The 22,935-nt window shown below is 43.1% G+C and overlaps 1 protein-coding gene across 11 annotated transcripts in view; it reads left to right on the top strand.

Annotated features, from left to right (window-relative positions):
* The window catches only part of OBSCN (obscurin, cytoskeletal calmodulin and titin-interacting RhoGEF), a 745,212-nt gene that overhangs the window by 403,661 nt on the left and 318,616 nt on the right, over positions 1–22,935 (top strand). For 9 of the 11 annotated variants that reach the window (XM_029588301.1, XM_029588307.1, XM_029588308.1 and 6 more), the window contains 3 exons: positions 6,515–6,787; positions 20,989–21,255; positions 22,270–22,542. In XM_029588301.1, the coding sequence (XP_029444161.1) occupies positions 6,515–6,787; positions 20,989–21,255; positions 22,270–22,542 (813 nt within the window). The remainder of the gene's footprint in view (positions 1–6,514; positions 6,788–20,988; positions 21,256–22,269; positions 22,543–22,935) is intronic. The other 2 variants (XM_029588302.1, XM_029588311.1) reach the window with 1 other exon arrangement.

Below are 22,935 nucleotides of genomic sequence, written 5' to 3'. Positions count from 1 at the left end.
CTCGCACATTATTAAATCCATAACCCACATAGGGCACAGACCTTATCCACAATAAAAATATATGTTTTAATTAAAAACTCCCACAAAATACATTTCACTTTTCCCCTTCTTCCTGGGAAATTTGGAAGAGGTGGTGGTTTTGCTGTGGTCCCAGGCCAGAGAATGAGCTTGTCTGAGTGAGACAGAAAGAAAGAGAAACAGGACAGCCACTCAGGCAGAACATACAACTAAATTAGAATGGGGATGTCTTTACCTCCACAACAATCCCCAGGGGAAAAAAATGGCTGCGTGTATGCTTGTAGTGGTGGTAATCCCTAGGCTGCCGAACGCTTGCCCTTCGGAGAAGCTGCTGCATGTGCTGGGTAATCAGAACCAAAGAGAAGTGTCAAGAAACTCGGATACAATGAACTAACAATTATATTAAGAAGCATAAACAAACATGGGAAAGGCAGAATGCAAAGAGCAAAACAGACAAACAATTAAACCAAGAAGGACAAAGATAAGCAGCATGATGGACAAAGATAAACCTGAAGACACTCCTTCTTGGAGCGAGTCCAACTTGTGGAATTTAAAGTATTAGCGTAGAGAAATGACTCACTTTCATTCTAACAGCATGATTTCGACTTTACCCATCTCACCCAGAGACATAGGAGATATGGCATGCCAGACTCTGGCAGAGCCTGCCAGGGGCATTCATAGGGCTCAGTTTAAACTCTCCTCTCCCCCCCCACCCTAGTGATTTTGGTTTCCAGTAGGGCAATGGTGGTCAAATATTGGGTTTACTGAACATCTACTGTCATAAAATGGGATATTTGTCTGCTTGTGCTGTTTCTAAAGCATGAAAAATAATATTCAATGTGCCGCCAATACGCTTCATATTTTGTCATTTAACTTGAGAAGCGGCTTTGGCAGTCCTGATCTACCTGGTAACCATTCCAGCACCGATGCCATTCACACATTTCCCCCACTTCTTCCTTAGATGACATACATTCTTCTTCCATGCACTGTCACACTCCCACGTGCACTCACCCTCCAGCACTGAGACCCATCTCTCTCACTCGCACATTATTAAATCCATAACCCACATAGGGTTCCTTGTCCCCTAGCAGTCCCAGAGGACTACTTGAAAGACGGCTACTGGGTGTTGGGTGGAAGTAGCAAAGCTGGTGCCAGGGCTTTTGCCATTATGACTCTCAAGCAATGAGCACGAGCATTTTGCCTGCATGTTTATGTTGTGCCTAGCACTATCACTAGGGTGGCAGGTTACCAGCTGACAGACATGCTGCACTATACGGTGATTCTAAACAGGGGCAAGAAGGGAGAGTGGCAAGGGTCACTCTTTGACCTCCAGATGTGTCCATTTCAGTGTACATGGCATGCAGCTTGCTAAATTGTGTATTTCAATGAATCCCTAAAAGAACAGAAGCTGACACAACATCTGCATAGTGCAAAGTTAAACATGAAATCTTTCTGCAATTTGTATTGCAAAGTTACTGGTCATGTGCTGATTTTAACAGATTGAAAATAATAATAAAAAAAAAGAGAATATGGCATATACAAAGTTTGGACCCCCTTTAGGCAGTACTTTGTAACACCTTCTTTGGCAGGAATTGCAGCTTCCAAATGTTTCCTTTAGCCAGCAAAGACTCTTTACATTCTTGCTTTGGGAATTTTTTCCCACTCTTCTTTTCAGAACTCTTCTAGCTCAGGATATTCTTAGGTCTCTTTGCATGCCCTCCTCACAGACTTTCAGTAAGCTCCCCATAGATTTTCAATAATATTCAAGTCTGGAGATTGTGAGGCCATTCCAGAACTTCCATCTTTCTTTCTTGCACGTACTTCATGGTTGATTTTGAGATGTGTTTTCAATCGTTGACTTGCTGAAATATCCAACCTCTTTTCTGCCTCACCTTCTTCACTGACTGTGGAGGATATGTTCCAAAAGGTTTCAGTCTTATAAGTTTTGTGTTGCACATTTTAGATGATTTTTGTGATGAGGGTACAGAAAAGGTTTCCTTTTGGCAACTCTCCTAGGCAGAACATTGTCGTATGTTATGGTTTAGTGGCTCGCAGGACCATCCGCCGAGCCGCCTCACTCATCCCCGATGCCTCTGGAGATCCATTGTGGTCAGGATGCTGCCTCACTCTGCTAAACCTCACTCTGAAAACCTGGCTTTTTAAACAAGCTTTTTATAAAGATAAAGAAAAGGATGAAAACAATCGATAGATAAGGCAGCATTAAGCAATCAGTTTGGGTTTTTTTTTCATTTATGTCTTCAAATACATATTAAATGTAGACTTGAACCACGTAAGAGTTACCTAACCGACGTATAAACTCTAATTTACACCTAGTTTCTCTTATTAAAAATGTTAACTTTCTATGTTGGCACATGTTTAATTTGTAATCTATACCAATCAAATTTTTTATTTTTGTGCCTTTATGTAAACCGTTGTGAATGTGAACTAACTTAATGACAGTATAGAAGAGATTTTAAATAATAAATAAATAAATAAATGAGGCTGCTCAATGCGGCATGAATGCCGTCAAGCCATTGCCCTCCCATGGCTCCTCCTAGGCATATGCACGCCCCATGTCACTGTTCTCAAAGGGCTCGTCGTAGGAAGACAAAGCCATGGCGCTCTCTGATGATGTTACAGACCCTGCACTACTTAAAACTCCATTTGAGGAGCATAAGACACCGCAGCAACAGGTCCTCAGAAGTGCTTTTGCTCCTCTGTACATGTTACTTTGTTCACGTCTTCCTGTTCCTTGCTGTGTCGCCATGTTTCTGTCTTGTTCCTATGTTTCTGTTCATCCTGCCTTACCTTGTTCTTGCACTACCTCCTCTAGTTGTCATTGGTCCTGTTCCATCTTGGCCCTTGTCTTGTCCTGTTTTTCTCAGCTTGTCTTCCTGGCTCCTGACCTTGGCTTGGATCCTGACCATTCCTTATTTGCTGCTTGGACTTGACCTTCTGCTTTGGACCCGATCTTGCCTTATCTGCTGCCTGTCCTGGCCCTCACCTGATCTTGGACTCTCATTAGGGTCCCATCTAATATTTGCAGGCCACCAGAACCCAAGCGCTCAACCCATGGGGAAGGCAGCTGGTATAGGCAAAGCTCCAGTCAGTACCACCTCAGGATGTGTCCCCCAGCTGATGGAGGGGGCCTAGTGGATTTGCACTCTAGGCTGTGCCAACCACTCTTAAAGCACCAAGGGTTCACCATTACCATATCCATTGCATTATATAAGCAACGCTGTACTGTGGACCTATGGACCATTACTCTGGTGCTGGCTAACTTTTTCAGGAAGTCATTTGTAATGATCTGACCAGTTTTTGGGCAGTTCTGTCAGAGATTTTTCTTGGCATTCCAGATCTTGCCTTGACCTCAACAGTTCCATGTAACTTCCATTTCTTAGCAATGTTTATGACAGTTGAAGTTGCTAGCTAGAAGTATATGGAGATTTTTTTTATTGAATTCCCCTGCTTTGTAAGAGTGAATTATCATCATTCTCATTTGCTCAGACAGCTACTTTGAGGAACTCATTGTTGCTGAAAGTATTCCAGATCAACAATCATGACTTGAGATGTTAGAGGGGTCAAAGAATTTGTTTAACCATGGAATTGTCTTTACCTGACTAATTGAAGGCCTAATGAGTCAATCAATGTTTTGGACCTTAAAAGCTACTTTTTAATAAATGGAATAATGAATCAACTGGAAGTGTACCCTAACTTTTGCACATGCTACGTTCACTTTTTCTGTTTTCAATCTGTTAAAATCATCAAATAGTAATTTTGCATTAAATATTGCAGAAAGCTGTCATGTTTAACTATGTACATGTAGAGGCTTTGTAAGCTTCTGTTCCCTTAGAAATTCATTGAAACAAGCAGTTTAACCAGAGGTGCCTACAACTGAACTTACCTCCATGAGAACTAATATTCATACCTATTGAGAGGAATGACTACAGGAGATATGCAGGGCATTTTAGCCTACAGGGCACTATATCAAGATCTATCATGAATGTATAATAGAAGGTAGCAGAGTACTTGCAGCAGTGGGCTGCATTATGGCAGAATACCTGTTATTATGGTACAACTACTGAGGGTGCCGGATTGCTGATGCAATGATAGAACCCTGTATGTGAAAGATAAGGCTCTATTATCCAGTGCTCCTAGTCTTGCTAGCCTATGTTGAGATGTAGAAGGGGATTGTGAGGCCATGACAGCAAACCAGGGATTGAGGATTGCGCATCACATATAAGAGAAATGTTTGTAACTAATGTCCCATAAATACTTTCCCTTCATGGAGAGGATAGCTCTGAGTGAAGGATGAAGAACAATGACTGTATAGATGGGACATGTATTGTTATATTTAAATACATTCTAGCTTTGCATGCCAGCAGTTTCTCATGCATTGCAGCTTATTAAAGTATTTGCAGCTTTTCTTCCAACTATAACAAGCAATTTTATACATATGTATAAGTTCTGGATTTTTCCCCATTGATTCCTGTGGAGCTGTGGTGAATAAATGTTTCAGAACGTAATTAAATGAGGAAGAGTGGAGGTTAAAGTGTAGGCAGGCATTTTTGGCTTATTGTCTTTAGATTGTGCTAATATTATAGCTCTTTCATGCTCAATACAATTTTCCCAGCTATTTTTATAGGAGACCAACATCACCTCAGTGAATATGTCTGAAAAGGAATAATCAGACTCAAGTACAGAAAAATGAAGCAGCTAAGGCAGAGTTAACTGAGTCCCAAATGCTTCATTATAAATTCATTATCATGCGGTTTTCCCCTCCCACAAAGCCTCTATTCCAGCTTTGTATAAGAGGTTTTTTAAAAATTCATTGGCCTTCCTGAATAGCTATTCACTATGGCCTCCTTTCTGGCATCAAATTGGGTGATTTGAGCCCATAGTGCATCTACAGTGCCTTCTAACAAATGGTGATGAACCTCTATAGACACATGTAGTGAGGTGAGCATAGGCTGTTTAGAGGAGACAGCAGTGAATAAGTGAATAGATACAGTACTATTTACTCTAAATAGGGACACCCACAGGAATCCAAAGCTTGGAAATACACATTGCTTTCTGCTTCCCATAACCTGCTTTCAGTGGATGGCATTGTTGATAACTCTTTTTATTTTCAGAGCTCCAAGAAATCACAGTGTGCTTATCAGGTAAAATGGGATAAACAAAATATACAAGGTATACAAAGTCAAAGAACACAAATAGGTACCAAAAGTAATGGTTCTGTGTTCCAAACATTTTATGATCTAGATCAGAGGTTCCCAAACCTGTCCTGGAGGACCCTCCCATCCAATCGGGTTTTCAGGAATCCATAATGAATCTGCACAAGATAAATTTTCATGCACTGCCTCCATTATATGCAAATTTATCTCATGCATATTCATTGTGAGTATTCTGAAAACCTGACTGACTCGAGCTCTCCCATGACAGTTTTGGGAACAACTGATCTAGATTATACTAGGTAGATGAACACTTTAAAAGGAATAGATTTACAGATTGATAGGATCAGATAAATACAAGGTAGGTGTATTTTAATCTGCATATTAGGGGTGCACAACTTTGGTCCTCTGTGGCTGGAAACTGATCTGGATTTTCACATGAGCAAAAACATGCAAATTAATGTGATCATTGATATTCACAAGATATATTTGCCTACATTGTGTTGTAATTGTGACCCTCTTGCACCAGAATTGTGCTGCACATTTAGTAATGCAAAGCCACAGCAGCTTCTGCAGACTTGCACTCTACATAAGACAGCATGTCGTTGCTATTGGTATGGTACAAGTGGTAATTCAGTATGAAAATTATCTTGAAACAATGACAGGAAGGGTCTGAAGAGAATAGCAACCTATGTGGGGAGGGGGTTGTGGTAGTTAGTGAACATATTTGTGCTTTTCAGCCCTGCCAGTGCATTTTAAATTAGAACTGCAGAATGCTGAAGTGGAAGAAGGGGGAACAGTTGTGCTCCAGTGTGAGGTCACCAGACCCGAAGCCACCGTGGAGTGGAGGAAAGGAGCACTGGTCCTCCAGCCCAGCAATAAGTATGAGATGAGGCAGATAGGCACGGTCACTGAATTAGTAGTACATGTTGTAGACCTGGAAGACTGTGGGCACTATTCCTGCAGTACTGGCCACCAGCAAACAACAATAATTGTGCTAACACAATAGCAATGAGTTTGAGGTCAACAGACCTCATAATGTTTTATGGCCGCACAAATGTGCTGCTTGTAGCCAGGCATAATTTGCAAACAGCATATGCTACTCTGTCTTGGGACTATGTAGATATTGCATTCTACACAGACTATACTACTCTTTTTCCCCATGTGATCAAAATTAAGGTTGTAGGATGAATCACTTTAAGAGAATGGCTAAATGTGATACACGGAATCTTGAACAATTGCTGAAAATAATAATTACAATCAGAATGTAATTCCCCTTCTGTTTGTTTCCATTCTGTCATTCATTTTCTCTCCCAAATGTACAGAACGGGAAGTAGAAATAGTTACCGGTTTAAAGAACAGGGACGTCTTTGTGGGTGAGTCAGCCACGTTTTCTTGTGAGCTCTCACGGCCAAGCGTGCGTAGTGTCCAGTGGTGGCTCGACGGCTCTCCCCTGAAGAACAGCTCTCTGAATGAAATTTCAGTGCAAAATGAAAAAGTCTACACCTTGACATTAAAGGAACTGGGCTCAGATGACTCTGGGACTGTGACCTTCAAAGCTGGATCTCTCACGTCGTCAGCTAAATTACTAATCAAAGGTACTTATTACTATTTATTTATTTTATTTATTTATTTATAGATTCTTTTATACCGCAGTACGTATAATTATACATCACCTCGGTTTACAGTGAAACAATAAATTAGCAACAGGCTTTACATATAACAGTTTACATATAACAGTTTACATATAACAGTTTAAACAGAAGAACATTTAACCGCTACAACCTTTACAGTAAAGATATAAATAGGCAGAGCATGGAAGTTAGAGAAACTGAATTAATTAGTTAGTTATCTATGACTGCAGTTGATAATTCTCTGGGAAATCTGTAATTCAAGCAATGAGAAATGAGAATATACAGGGAATGCTGTGTTGTGCTATAGGTGTACATCGGGGTGTTTTGAGACATGACGCTATAGGCTGAGCGTCTTTAGCTACCAAAGTGATGCAACATGCACCAAAGTCTGGTCTCAGGTGCTTTGTTCAAAAATTACTTTTGTTACTAAATTTAAACCAATTTGAGATCCTGGTAAGATTTCAGGCACTGCATTTTCATGGGTAGAACTAATCTAAAACTGAAGACAAGCCAATTCCCCATGTCTGCCACCTCATCAGTGTTTTTGAAGCCCATCTTTGGAGTAAATTAGATTAAGTTTTCGTTTTTCTGCTCTAAACACAGAACATTTGGGTATCCTTTTAAGTGTCTTTAGTTGCCTTTTCATATGGTCAACATCAGAAAAGTGATATACATGAAGGAATGGAACTGGGATGGGGGTGGAGAGGTTAACCATTTGGCTTCAGGTCATTCAGGGAGTCTGTGTTGCGTCTCTGCTCCTCCTTCTCAGTATGGAAAGCTTTGGAACTGGAACTGAAAATCCAGGGCTGACTTGTCTGCCCCTTATGACCTCTAAGTCAGGGATGCCAAACTCCAATCTTTTGAGCGCCACAAAAAGGTTCTCAGTAAATATTCATAAGGAGGTCCGTATTCAGAAGCACTTAGCTGGATAACTCAGAAGTTATCCGGCTAAATGAATATTTGGGCACTTATTTGACTAAATTCTAGCTGGATAACCTTTTATCTGGCTAAAATTTGGCTGGATTAATTAGGGGCATTTCAGGGGTGAAACTGGGAGGAGCTGAGTCAGCAGCTAACTATGATCAGCTGGATAAACTTACCCAGCTAACTTTAAGATAGTTGGATATATTCAATAGCGTGGCTGAGCTGCCGAATCTATAAACAAAGTTAACTGGGTGAGTTTATCTGATTAACTAACCGAGCCGCACAGCAGCTGAATATAGACCTCAAGTTTTATTTGTATACAGCACCTCTAGTTTTTGAATTTACATATTTTGGTTATCTCGGAAGCATGATCTATTTGCAACCTTCAGGGACTGGCAATAGACATGCCTGCTTGCATTTTATTTATTTAAAACTTTCCTTAACAGCTTTCCCAGCCCAAACAGGACTGTCCAAAGCAGTGCACAGTATTAAAAAATTACAAAACATAAATTTACAAACAGACATTTAACAGATTAAGACAATAAAATATATCAACCTATAATAATAATCTAAAAAAGAAAACCAAACTAAAAACCACAGACCCAAGAGAAGCCACTTCCTGTCCACGATTAACTAGCACTTCAATTCACTCAGCTATAATGTAAAGCACCCAAGACATGGAAATAGCCAAGCTTTGACTTTCTTATGAGAGGCCAAGTAATTCAGCTCTAATCTAACCTCAAACAGAAGTTTATTTCAGAGGATATGGGCTATAATTGAAATAGATTTGGATCTGAGCCTAGCCTTCCTCATCGATTCAATAGTAAGAACCACCAACAAAATTTCTTGGCTGGTTCATGATGCCTGTTTGCTTCCCAGGAGAATTTTACTCCCAAATAGCCAGGCCCATTAACCTTGCAGCACCCAAAAAATAGTCTCTCAAACCAAACCCGTGCCTTAGTTGGAAGCCAATGAAGAGAACAGAGTAAGGGGAGCGGTCATGCTCATATAGGTTGGCCCAATGCAATTTTTGACTGCAACATCAGAGCAAAGTGCAAGAACAAGACCACATAAGGAAATGATATTTAGGTTCCTTTTTGAAAACAAGAAGTTCCACCCAAAACGAAAGGAGCCTACTTTCCAGGACATGTGCATGCACATGCATACAGCTATGTTCTGTGCATGTATGAGGATTAAAAAAAACCCAAAATACCTTTGTTAGGGTCCTCATATGCCCCGTTCTGAAAATCTGGAGTAGATAGGATACCAAAACAAGTTACTAGGAGGACACACAGCAATTTCATAAGCCTTCTTTTCTTTTGGAAAATGGGATAAAAAAAAATATCTATTTCTTCTCAAGATGTACTCATTTCCTAAGTCAGGGTTAAATTTCCATACCTACTTGTTCAAGCCCAAGATGATGCAATTGAGGAATTTGTTATGAATCCTCCTGTAGCTGTGCTACGGGAGGCTTCTCACCTCTTTCCTGGAGGCTACTCCAAAGCCGGGGTCTCGCCTACAAACTATCCAGGATTTGCTCCAGGGCCTGGAAGGCCTTCGATGTCCTTTAGGCCTGCCTGAGGCTTGCTTGGGTCTGCATGGACTTCCTGGTTTGGGCCACACCCTTCTCCCTAGGAGCTGGCCCGCAGCACTTCTCCTCAGTTATAGGGCCAGCTAGGTATGGCCCATCCAAACTCCTCCCAGGGAATTGCCTGTCTTCAGCCCTATAAAAGGACTTCAACTTCCAATCAGCTTTGCCTTCGCAATGAGCCAGTCGTCTGAGGAGCTTCTCCTTCCCCTCGGACTCCATGTTCCTACTCTTGCTTGGTGTTCCAGTATTCTAAGGGATCCCTCTTCGTTTCGTCTCTGCTGTTCCTGATCCCGGTCTCTGATATCGTGATGTTCCTGACGTCCTCCGTCTCTGCCCTCCTGATGTTCCAGAAGGCCTGACATCCTCGATGGCTAGAGGACCCTATATACCTGATCTTCCTGATGTCTATTCCTGCTATGTTCCAGCTCTCCGAGTCCTCCAGGTGGCCACCCCGAGGGTAAATCTGTTCCGTCGGTTCCTGTTTCCGGTCACTGGAGCCTCTACCAGTTGGATTCCTTTCCTGAGCCTGACATCCTCCGTCTCTGCCCTCCTGATGTTCCAGAAGGCCTGATGTCCTCGATGACTAGAGGTCCTTATGTACCTGATCTTCCTGATGTTTGTTCCTGCAATGATCCAGCTCCCCGAGTCCTCCAGATGGCCACCCCGAGGGTAAATCCGTTCTGTCTGGTTCCTGGTCATTGGAGCCTCTGTCAGTTGGATTCCTTTCCTGAGCCTGCCCCACTCCTGCGTGGTCCGTGACCAGTCTCCTTAGGCTGTGTAGGGCGCGTAGAGGACAGGGTGGTCTGTGACCAGCCCATTGGGTCCGCCCTGAATAGTGGGCTGTGTAGGGCACCCTGAGGAACAGTGCTCACTCGTCTTCGTCTAAGTCTTCCAAGTTCTTTTCGTCTCGTCTGGATTTCCCAAGGTCCGTAAGAGTCATCCTTGCCTCGGACATTTCTGTTGCCTTGAGACTCCACCTACTCTAGTCTCAGATGACTTCTATGACTGAAGCTTCCATCTGCTCACCTTTCTGGATGTCGATGCCTTGTGTTCTTCTTCTGAGTCCTGAAGCCTTCATCTCAGCCTTCAAGCTTCAGGCCTTGTCTGCCCTTGTCTCTTGTCCGGCCTGCCACCTGTGCTGCTCCCTGCAGCAGGTCCGAAAGGGCTGGGAGTAGTCAGAGGACCTCTCAGAGACCAACTTTGCCTCATCCAGGCATTTAGGTCAGCAGGGGCCTAGTCACCTCCAACCCTAGAAGAGGTCCATCTTACCGCTAGGGGCACACAGCTCACCCCTAGCACTCCCAGCCACCGAAGCGCAACAGGATTTAGCTGTTTTTAAGGAGAACTGCCAAACAATCTTGCCCAAGGATGCATTTAGACTGCCCTTCTCTGAGGATTGAACTTAGGACCTTCAGATTATAAGACTGACACGCTGCCTGCTGCGCTAAGAAGGCAATCAAGCTTTAATCACCTATACTGTGGCAGGGAGTGGCAATATGTGGCAACACATGCCCTAGGCCAGATAGTCATAGCCATGGAAAGAAAGGGCCAGTTTGGATGGCTGCACTGGAGACATAGAATTCAGGCAATTTCTTTAATTTTACCAGGGTTCTTATTTTCAGGGACAGAATTATCAACTTCAAATGGTTCATATATTCAGAAAAAAAAAAAAAAGCAAAACAACAAAGTAAAAGCCATGCACTTTTGCATTCAGTTTATCTTTCTCTCTCTGTTGTAAGCTTAGGCTTTTTATATCACTGACCATTTTATTTAAGAAGTAATTTACTTTCCTTTCTTGTGGACTGGATCAAAGTTTTTTATTCTTATCCCATCAGCTTCCACCAGCGAGGGTAGTCTTTTATAGTAAATGTATATATTACATAATCAGTGCAAAACCAATAAAAGCTGTTTTAATTCTTCAAATCCTAGGACCCTCCGAGTCAGGCACTGGGTTGCTGGTATTTATCTTGAGAGTTGGCCCTCCTCTTCTGAAAAGCAACTCCCTGATTTAATGAATGAGAAGTCATAAAGGGAGTTCCTGCAGTTTATGCAAATAAGGCCCACCCCTTGCTGAACTGCTTTCAGGTGACCTCCAAGAACTGAGTCATTCGGATCTATCAATCTGAATTAAGCATGAAACTTCCAGCTGAGACTTTATTTAGTCAAACCCCAGGTTAGTCTCTGCCTCCCTCTTCTAGCTGTCAGAGCCACCAGTTCAAGTCCCACCTCTGATAAATATATATATATCTATATATTTTTTTTTTTTAAATGGTGCCTCCTTCAACCACACCGTGCAGGTCCTTTCCAAACCAAACCAAAGTAAATGTAACATCTAATTTTAAAGATTCAGTCCAGATAACATGGACTTATTTTGTGTATAATGTCATCAATAATACATACAGTCTTACTTCAGTACAGGTCCATTAGAAGCTGTGGACAAGCTGGACCAGGTAAGGTTGTGGACAGGCTGGGTCCGGCAAAGCCGGGGACAGACTGGACAGGTCTGGAACAAGGCTAGGTCTAGGATTAAGCACAGACAAGGACTGGGACAGGACACAACACAGGACAGGGCAGGACTGAGACAGGACAGGACTGGAACAAGACTAGACAGGGCAAGGGCTGAGCAAGGCAACACAGAACACAGAATGAATACGCCCAAAGGCAGCTAGGCAGAAGGCCCATAGTCCATTGGGTATCAGAATGAGGCCAGGTAGGCCACAAGACAGACAAGGCAAGGAGAGAGAAAGCCAGATGGCCACAAGGGAAGGCAAGGCTAGGAGCAGAAGGCTCAAAGGCCGCAAGGCTAGAGGAAAAGTAACGAGAAAGACAGAGGCCAGGACAAATTGCCAATGGTAACGCCATAAAATGACAAGGTGGTTATGGCAGGTCTGAATTACATAGGCTAGAACCCAGGATATGGTGAGAACAGAGAGGAGAAGCTTGGCCAGCCTGGAGAGTATGTGCATTGAAGTCCCCTGGTGGAGGGGAGGCTGCAAGACAGGCTGAGTCATGAGACCAGGGTCGAAATGGTGAGGACAGTTTAGAGCAGGGCCTTCCGGAGGCCTCTGCTGGTAGGGAGGCATCTTAGTCAGGGTACGGTGAGGCTGCATAGCAGCTGAAATTGTAACAGTTATTTTTCTACTTATGATTTTTGTTATTCTAATCTTGAAATTCCCAGGAAAAATAAATTAAAATCTGATAGCAAAGGTCCCTAATTATATGTTAATGTGATACATCATATCTTAGACATCGAAAGTGCAGGTCTAGTAACCTGCAGAAAACCAGAGTCTTAATAGGCTGTGATATCTGTTAAAGGACCAACAAAAACGTTACAATATGTGAGCATTTGAGAGCAGACAGTTCTTTTATTCAGAAGACATCTGAAGAAGGGTCATGAAAGCTCATATACTACTGAGAAAGATAAAATATAATTAATTTACTTGCATAGTTATTTTGTTGTTGCCTTCTACATATTATCACAGAACTAACAGATGGCAGGTTTTTTTTCAGGCGAGGGGGAAGGGTGATAGAGCTTATGAAGTTATGTGTGATTGCTGCAGCTTAATGGGCTTATCAGCCAACAAGAACAATTGTTCTCACAAAGTCATTTTATAACTGTGGTGCAGTAGATATTGCTTCTCCTGTTGTATAACTCTTATGAACTTAATAGAAAGTAGCATCCTTTCCCAGAACATTCTGCCAGATAGGGTCGTCAGATGTGACAGTGCTATCTTACCAGACAGAAGCACCGAAGGAACTGGGCTTCAAAATGCCTATGCAAAATCTTGATTAACAAGAAAAACAGAGTGACAGTATAATATATCGTAACACTCTGAAAGCGTTCCTTATGAGGGAGCTTGAAAAATGTAAAAAGCTCTTCTTAGTCAAAACTGTAAAAAAAAAAAAAATGTTTTTCTTCTGAGCTTTACAAGTTAGATAATATAATCTCCCAATTAAAGAAATACATTGCCGTTGATGTCTGTTGATCTTGTTGCAGAGAGATAGAAGAGAGTATTGCAAGGGGCTGCTAGATAGCCTTTGCATGGCTGGCATAGTGTAATGTTGCTTTATCCATTTGAATGTGTCTGGCTCATGTGGAGGAGCAGATATATTAGAATAACTATCATACTGTATGTCCAGAAGTGATCACTGTGATAAACTGATGCCACGCTTAACGAATGCAAAGCACTAATAAGATTCTAACTATGCTTGTATTAATATCCCATAGAGTCACTTACATCAGAAGACTTGAGAGTGGGCTGCTAATAATGCACATACTGAGTGTTTAGTAATGTGTTTCACTTCTATGTTCAACTCCCCACTTGATTTCTTGATGATTGGCTTGTCACTAGGTACTTTGCATAAATCCATCTGTCAAAATTTAAATCTGTGAACATTTGATCACTGCCTGCCTTCTTCCCCATACCTCTCTAATTTAATAGAGCTCAGCTACAAGAATACCACAATGAAAAAATGCAAAGCGAAATATGAAAACACGTTTGATGTGAGCATCTTTTCATGCATATTGTTAAAAAGTCAGTCTCCAAAGGGTTTCTCTCATTCTCCGTCTATTGCAAAACACCTTGGACAATGGACCACTACTACAATTTTTTACACCAAAAAAATAATGGGGCAGATTTTAGAAACAGCGCGCGCGGGGTACATTTGTGCGCGCTACCCGGCGCGCACAAATATACACCCGATTTTATAACATTTTATAAAATCCAGGATCGGCGTGTGCAAGGGGGTGCACACTTGTGCACCTTGCGTGCGCCGAGCCCTAGGGGAACCCCGATGGCTTTCCCCTCTGAGGCCGCTCTGAAATCGGAGCGGCCTCGGAGAGAACTTTCCTTCCACTCTCCCCCACCTTCCGCTCCCTTTCCCTATCTAATCCACCCCCCCAGCCCTATCTAAATCCCCCCCTAACTTTTTTTCGTGATTTACGTCTGCCTCTGGCAGGCGTAACTTGCACGTGCCGGGCAACTACCAGCGCGCAATCCCCCGGAACAGCTGCTGTGCTGGAGGCCTCGGTCCCGCCCCTGTTTGGCGCCCCGCCCACGACCCCGCCCCCTTCCCGCCCATTTTTCAAAACCCCGGGACATATGCGCGTCCCAGGGCTTGCGCGCGTCGCGAGCCTGTGGAAAATAGGCTCGGCGCATGCAGGAGCAGGTTTTCGGGGGTTACGCGCGTAATGCCCCAATGGCATCTGTTGTTATTACCCTTGAAGGCTGTATAAAAGGGCATGCTACTGGTCATGGGAGGACCCACTCAGAAAGGAATGCTCAGTGCAGGCCTTGTTATGTTATTGTATTTCAGGGAAGTGTTGTTATTTGTTCCCGGGAACATCAGGAACAAAACTCTTGCATCTCCAAAATGCAGAAATGTCCCCAGTAGACCCCCTGCCTACACCACAATAAAAAGGTTTTTAAAAAAAGAATGAAAATTGCATAGCTACATCCCATCTCCCTACCCAAACCCCTCCCCTTTACATTAACCCCCTGCCCCAACCAAAGACCCCCAAGTAGAAACCCCCTGCCTGCAGGTGCCCCCAAACCCTTTCTCCCCGGACCCCTCAAAAAAAAAAAAAGTCCCTGATGGTGTAGGGTAGGCCCCCTTCCCCTCCTTTGCCTTAACATAATTCCATGGTGGTCTAGGGCCCCCTCACACTTCCTTCCCACCCCCAAATCCCTCCCCCCATACATTAAAATGAATCATTGATGATGAAGTGGGATCCCTTAGTGCCTCCTAGCTCTAGGCCTGGTTATTTACACTTTTGGATAATAGAAGGGCTAGGGGACACTCCATGAAGTTAGCAAGTAGCACATTTAAGACTAATCGGAGAAAATTGTTTTTCACTCAATGCACAATTAAGCTCTGGAATTTGTTGCCAGAGGATGTGGTTAGTGCAGTTAGTGTAGCTGGGTTCAAAAAAGGTTTGGATACGTTCTTGGAGGAGAAGTCCATTAACTGCTATTAATCAAGTTGACTTAGAGAATGGCCTCTGCTATTACTGGCATCAGTAGCATGGGATCTTCTTGGTGTTTGGGTACTTGCCAAGTTATTGTGACCTGGTTTGGCCTCTGTTGGAAACAGGATGCTGGGCTTGATGGACCCTTGATCTGACCCAGCATGGCAATTTCTTATGTTCTTATGTTCATTAGAGCAGCTTTGTATGTCTGAAAAGATATAATAGGGCTTATGCATAAGGAAATAAGTCAACTAATGCATTCCAAAGTAGGTATGTGAATTCATTTAAAATGAATGGGCATTCTGAAATGAAAGGAATACCATTTGTTTCTTTTGTGGGTCCTTGAAATGAATGGAGGGATCCCACAACTTAAATAAATCCTATTTGTATCATTCATTTAAGTTCCCATTCATTTTCATGGTCCACAGAAATCAATGGAGAGCAAATGTCATTTATTAATTGTAACTACGTAATAAATTAGTAGCCAGCCCTTTCCAGAGAGCTATGTGTGAGATTGTGAACTGTTGTCAATGAGACCGCAGTACAGAGACAACATATCATACTGATCCAGCCTATTGCTGCTTTCCGGATCCAGTGATGTTGAACTGGAAGAATAAGCATGAGATATACTGTGCATTTTCTTCTGTAGACATTGTTTTGGGAGGATGCTGTTACCTGTCATACCCCTAATACCACCATAGGGGACTTGCTGCCCCATGCCTACCTGCCATACCCCTTATTCCAACATAGGGGACTTGCTGCCATATGCATACAGTTTCTACTACCACTGCATCTATTCAAAAGTTATTTTTCTTTTATACCTCCACAATCCCAGCTTGGTTCTCCTATCCTGTTTGTTGATTTAGGATTATACTGGAGTGGTTTGTCAACCAAAGCCCTCAGTCTGCAGGAAGAAATACAGGCAGAACAGAAAACATACAGGAGAGAAACCATTTACATGTTCTGAGTGTGGTGAATCTATCAGAAAGATAGAGAGAAATCATACAAAACCAGAAAATCAGGAAAGAGAACAGCCAGAGTTCAGCTACAGAATATAGGAAAATGTTTCTAAATAAAACAAACCTTACCACATGCTCTGATTGTGATAATAGTTTCCTTCAGAAAGCCCATTGCACAAGAAAATAACATTTTTACCCAGCAACTAGATCAAGTTCAAGCAGGGAATGTAAGAAAAGTTTGTTTCAAGAAAATGATAGTTATCACAGTTCAATTTCTTGTATTGAATCTGACAATTGAATTGGCAAGTGTGCTTCAACAGAAAGACTGGCATCTTCCATACTATTCTACCTTGCTGCTATACCCTCATGCTACACCTTGGAGTTCTTTCTGCCACTGTGCCTTGCTGCCAAATCACAGACCTTACACCTTGAGGTATTCCTGCCACTCTGGAGGCTTGCTTTGCATATCTGCTTTTGTGTTTTGATGCCACTCTTTGTGCTGCTTTGTCCCTTTATTGGTGCTTTCCTCCCTCTTCTTGGTGCTTTAGGATGCTGATACCACTTTGGGTGCCAGTTTGCCTCTCATGTTGCCATTAGGGATTCAGGCCACTGTTGCTGGTGCCCTGTTTTGGAGCCTTGGGGTGTTCATCCCATAGTAGCTTTCTTCTTTGCTCCTTTGATGATGTCTTGGAGAACTTCTATCAATGCTGGTACCCTTTTGCCCTTTACAGAGCTTTAGGCTATTCATGCCACGTTTGGTGCCCCTTTGCCACAGTCTAGGTAGCTTTCCGTACTTTTCCTCCTTCTGATGATTTCTTTGCACATTAGGCCAAATTTTAAAAGGTGTGCGCGGGCGTAGATTTGTTTGCGCAACCCGGCGCAAACAAATCTATGCCCGATTTTATAATATGCGTGCTGCCGCACGCATGTTATAAAATCCAGGGTCGGTGCACACAAGGGGGTGCACAATTGTCGAACTTGTGCTCGCTGAGCCGCGCAGCCGTCCTCCGTTCCCTCTGCCTCCCCCCATCTTCCCCTCCCTTCCCCTATCTAACCCACCCCCCGGCCCTACCTAAATCCCCCCCCGTACCTTATTTGATGGCATTACGCCTGCCCCATGCCTACCTGCCATATCTCTGGCAGGCGTAACTTGCACGCACCTGCCAGCTGCTGGCGCACGAACCTCCGGTACGGCTGCTGTGCTGGAGGACTTGGGAACGCCCCCTGCCCCGCCCCCTGCCCCACCCCCTGCCCCGCCCCCATACCGCCGCCATGCCCCCGGCCCCACCCCCGATCCACCCATTTTTGAAAGGCCCGGGACATACGCGCGTCCGGGGCTTGCGCGTGCCGCTGAGCCTATGCAAAATAGGCTCGGCGCGTGCGGGGGGGGGGGTGTTTAAGGGTTACGCACGTAATTTTATGCGCTTAACCCTTTGAAAATCTACCACAATTTGTATTAGAATTGATGAGAAAACCCCAGTTCTGGAGCCCAATGTAGGCTGCAATGCTTTCCTCATTGAGTTTAATTGCAAACGAAAAACGAATCAAACAAATATTTTTTTTCGTTTATCCTAGACTTGCAGAAATCACCAAATTGTACAAATAAAGATGCCTTGAGAAAGCAGGATCAAGACGCTATTGAGTATAAATGGGTTTATAGGCACAAAAAAAACAAAACAAAGAAGAGGAAAAGCAGACTAAGAGAAGTGCATTACGGAAGTGGAGGGGGTGAAGAACAGGGCTCACTGAAGTGATATAACCAGGGCCAGTGCTTCCATTAGGCAAACTAGGCAGTTGGCTAGAGCACCAACATTTAGGGGCAACAGAATACAGCCAGTACGAAGCCCAGAGGGTTACTGTACCAGAGCTAATACTGCCAAAAAAAGAGAGCGTTGTGCTAGAGCCACTGCTACCAGTAGAAGGGAACGCTGTGCTGGAGCTTCCACCAATAGGAAGTTGGGTAAGGGGGTCTATGGCCAAAGGCAGGGCGCCGAATACTCTTGCACTATCCCTAGATATCACACCAGAGGTATGGACAGACCCAAAAATTAGATGGGGAGAGCTAAAGGAAGGGGAGAAAATGAAAACTGAACAGTGCCACAGTGAACAGAAACTAAAGGCCCAGATATAATTCTTGGCCAAAAAGTAAAGCAAATTGTGCTCTTTGCTTGTTCTGGGGTTATTTCAAATACTTCAGCATGTCTTTCTCTTGCTTGTCTCCTTACTCTCCATCTGGAGGCTTTTGTGAATGGAGTGTACACACCATTTCAGCTGGTAAAAAAAAAAAAAGGAGAATTAGGTTGAGGTTGTGTAGTTGAAAACAGCAAGATTTGGCTGTGAGAGTAAAGATAAAGGAGGAATCAAAATAAACTTTTGGAATGTATGCAGATATTACAGGGGCAAGAGTGAGATTTTGGAACTAAAGCAGAGGGGAAGAAGGGGATCTCTCACAAGAGGGAAACAAGAAAACTGTGATTAATTCAAGATTAAATTTCAGGAAATGATACAGCCACGTGAGGCCAACAGAGCTGAGTGAGTGGCAGAAGTGAGGGAGCAGGAAAGAACAGAAATATTTTTATATGTGGACATGCAGATGACATCCAACCTGCATTCTGCACTTAGAGTGCCGAGAGGGCGGGCGTGAAATGAAACCCCGTGGGTTGCCTGCATCAGGAAAATGAGGGTGAGAGAGAAGGCGGAATACGCTGAAAGCCCCGAAACATTTGATTGGAATGGTGGAATGACAGCTTTGAGTCTGTTAAGTACTTCAGAAACGCAAGAAGCAATGGCAGGAGCGGAGAGGCTGGCTGTGCGTGCTGCACAGATCCAACAGGACTCGGTGGTGGAGGAGGGGGGAGAGATCTCAGTAAGAAACACAACTGGAAGGGACTGGAACAAACGGTGTGTGTGCGCTCCCATGCCGTACGAATGAAATGGGAAAAGAGGGCCAGAATGGTAATTAGGAAAAGAAGCAGGATCCAGGAAGGGGCTTTTGGCAATATTTAGAATGCTACTGAACTGGAGAGAAGTGCCATGGATATTTCAGTTAAAAAAGGTGAAAAAACAAAATCAGCAGGAACAGGCTGGAGAATGGAGGTGGTGGGAATAGAGTGTGAGGTAGTGAATTTGGAGCAAGCTCCCAGAGCCTGCACCTCCACGTCAGAAGGGATTGGATACAGAAGAAGAGAGACAAACGAATGGGAAAATAAAAACTGGCCATTAGGAAATGAAATTAGCCTAGAAGTAAAATAGTAAGCAAAAGCCTCAGGAGGCATGGAAGCACATTTAAAATGGAGGTAGAGGTCAAAGACCTGAAAATCTTTCTGGGATTAGAGATAATGTAACAAAGAAAAATAATCATTATGGTACTGTTCTTTCTCAGAGACGAGCAGAAGAGGCAGTAGTGAGGAAACATTTGAAAAGAAAGAAAGAAAACAGATTTCAGGCCTGATTCACAGGGACAGTAACTTTTAAACAGGAGCGTAGGCACACATGTACACGCATTCGTTGACCTGCACCCAGAGACACATCCATTTTATAACACGCGCGTATATGCGCGTGTGTTATAAAATAGCCTGGATGCGTGTACAAGTGTGTACAATTTTAAATGGACGCACATATGTGCATGCAAATGCCGCTTATACCGGATAAATGGGGGACTTTTACAAGGGACAAGCGCTGACACCATAGCTAGTTTTTCCAGTTCGTTCCCAGTTTGCCAAGTTAAGGGGTAGGACTCCCAACCACCCCCCAAATTTAATAGCCTCCCTCCCCCCCCCCTCCGTTAGCCCTGCCCCTTAAAACCCCTTTGACTAGCCTAGATTGTTTTGTTTTAATATTTGCATGCCATTCATAGGAAAAGTAAATTTACGCGGCAGGGCACTTAGGTGCACGCAAGGATGTGTAAATATTTACGCGCACATTTCTTGGCTAGGCCCCAACATGCCCATGCTCTGTCTAGACCACACCCATGCTCCGCCCCTTTTGAGAACATTTTTTTATTTGTGCATGCAGCGGGAGATACAAGCATCCATGGGCAGCTTTAAAATCCGCTCGGTGTGCGCCGACCCAACTTGTGTGTGTATTTCCCAGTTTTGGCACACGCAGGGCTTTTAAAATTCACCTTTAATGGTTTTCTACCATTTTATGTGTATGAGGGAAAAGCTTAGTGATTCTGGCCCATAATGGGGGACTTGATAGTTGCCATGGCAATGTGAGTTATATTGTGGTTTACCATGACTCCTGAGCGTGAAAATTCCTAGCATACCATTTTGATCAACTGAGTGCTCACGGCATGTCTGGCACTGGTTCTTCTGAAACCTCAGCAGATAACATTTAAACTTGCAGTATTGTACAAGGAAATCCAGAGATATAGATACTGCACACTCGCTGTTCAAAAATATTTCCGCCTTTTGAAAGCAGAGTGCTTCTTTTGTTTAGTTCTAGCAAAAAAACCCAAAAAACAACCCAATACTTTAGAAGCTCTTTCATATCCTTTCAGAAATGTCACTTTGTCTATTCCTCATCCCATCTTCCTAATCCAACACTTTGCATTCCTAGAGCCTGTTGCTGGCACGAGCAAAAACTAAACCTGCTAACCGAGATTTCCCTAGGCCACTCTCCATGCTTGCTTCCACGTAAAACCTGTGCTTGCCAAAAGCCTTTGCTGCCATTTTCCCAGAGATCTGCTAATGCATGTCCTCCCTGACATGTTGGTTGACAGATCCAACCATTGAAGTGGTCAGTCCCATGGCCGACCTTACTGTTGATGAAGATGGCACAGCAGAGTTCATCTGCCAGTATTCTAGGCCGGTGGAAGCCACGTGGAAGAAAAATGACCAAGACGTTCCTGCTGATGGGAAACGAATCACTATTGAGCAAGACTGGAACGTAGCCAAGCTAACAATTAAGCCTGCGATTCCCGAGGACGGTGGCATCTACGCTTGTGAAGCAGGCGGCACTAGAGTGGTGGCTGTACTTGATGTTGAAGGTGAGGTCTTCCAGCAGCAACAGAAGGAAGACTACCTCAGTAATCATGGCAAAAAAACAAAAACAAATCACAGCAACATTTTCGCTAAATAAATCTCAAACCAATTTCCGATAATTTTGTTTTTGTTGTCACTATGTAAATTGTGCTGTATTACTTTAATATATTAGTAGGCTATGAAATTCCATTGTCCATCCATTATAATCTAACCTTTAACATGGGAAACTTATGAAATGTTCTCAATTTTTATTTATTTATTTTTTTAATAAATGAGTATATTTTGATGAATACATTAACATGCTTTTTTTTTTTTTTTTTAAAGCCATGGTCACGTAGATCCCAGTACCTTCAGACTGTGAAATCCCATGAATCTTACGTGATGAAATCCCTTTGGTTCATCATCACTGATGGGACTAGAAGTAATTTCCATAGGACCAATGCCTTTCTTTCTTCTAACCAGGGAGTTAATTCTTCCTGACCTGAAGGTTTTATTTTCTAGAACTTCTGTTTTTTAATTTAATTTAATTTAATTTATGGCAATGAATATCTTCTTAATAGAGCCTTGAATAAACTCTGCATGGCATTGAGGGCTACCAGAGGTCACAATTTGAGGTAACCACTATTAAGAGAGTTTGAGGATCAAATGATCTGATGCAATGGCCGTATGTGCAAAGTGAGCCATGGGAACTCATATCTTGTTACATTTCTTTAAGCAAAATGCCTTCTTTTTTTTTACCAAATTCTGTTAATACTGAGATTTTTTTTCTACTTTTAATTTTGCCCAGTTGCATTACAACCTTCCTTCCTCCAAAAAAGTGAAATTTCCGAGTCAATATAATTACTGTAAAAAGAATAGACACTGTGTCACTTGACTGGAGTAGTCTTCTGTGAAATGATTATTTTTCTTTAAAGTGCTACCCACCCTTAAAAGGAAATCCATGTCAGTTTTAAACCCCCTTCAGCTGCTGGAAGTCATTGATGATTTTTTTTTTTGATGATTGTTTTGTCTTTAAATAGCCAAGAACACCATTCTGAAGGGCCTAGAGAACGTGGACGCCGTGGAGGGCGGCGAGGCTCTCTTTGAGTGTTACCTCTCCAAACCCGAGTGCTACAACTATAACTGGCTGATCGACGATGAGCCGGCAAGAACAACTGAAAACATTGAAATGGTTTTCTTTGAAAATGGCCGGAGGCACCTTCTCCTCCTGAAGAACCTCACCACCAAGGACAGCTGCAGGGTGACCTTTTTGGCGAGCGACGCGGTGTCATCAGCATTCCTGACTGTGAGAGGTAAAGCTGGGAGGGAACCAGAGGCTTCTGTGTGATTATGTAAATATTAATTCTCACTCCTTTCTATGTCTGGCAACAGTTTGGGTGGCCTGATGCCTCTCTTTTTATCTCTTATCCCTCAGATCTACTTCATTTGCAGCCCAAAACATGACAGAGAGAAAAGTAGTAACCATATAACAGTAAATTGTTTGGTTTTTGTTTTTTTTTGGTTTTTTTTTTGGGGGGGGGGGACGACACAGAAGCAGATAGATTATGATGTAATTAGAATGAAACACATACTAGGGTACACAAAATATGCCCAGGTGCTGAGGTGTCCAATCCTTGCACTGGTCAGGGAGGGGTTCTGAAAATTGGTTGAGAAGTGAGCCATGGGAACTCATATCATATCTGAGC

The sequence above is a fragment of the Rhinatrema bivittatum genome, chromosome 2, assembly GCF_901001135.1.
Source record: "Rhinatrema bivittatum chromosome 2, aRhiBiv1.1, whole genome shotgun sequence".
NCBI lineage: Eukaryota > Metazoa > Chordata > Amphibia > Gymnophiona > Rhinatrematidae > Rhinatrema > Rhinatrema bivittatum.
This window is presented reverse-complemented; position numbering and strand designations above follow the sequence as displayed.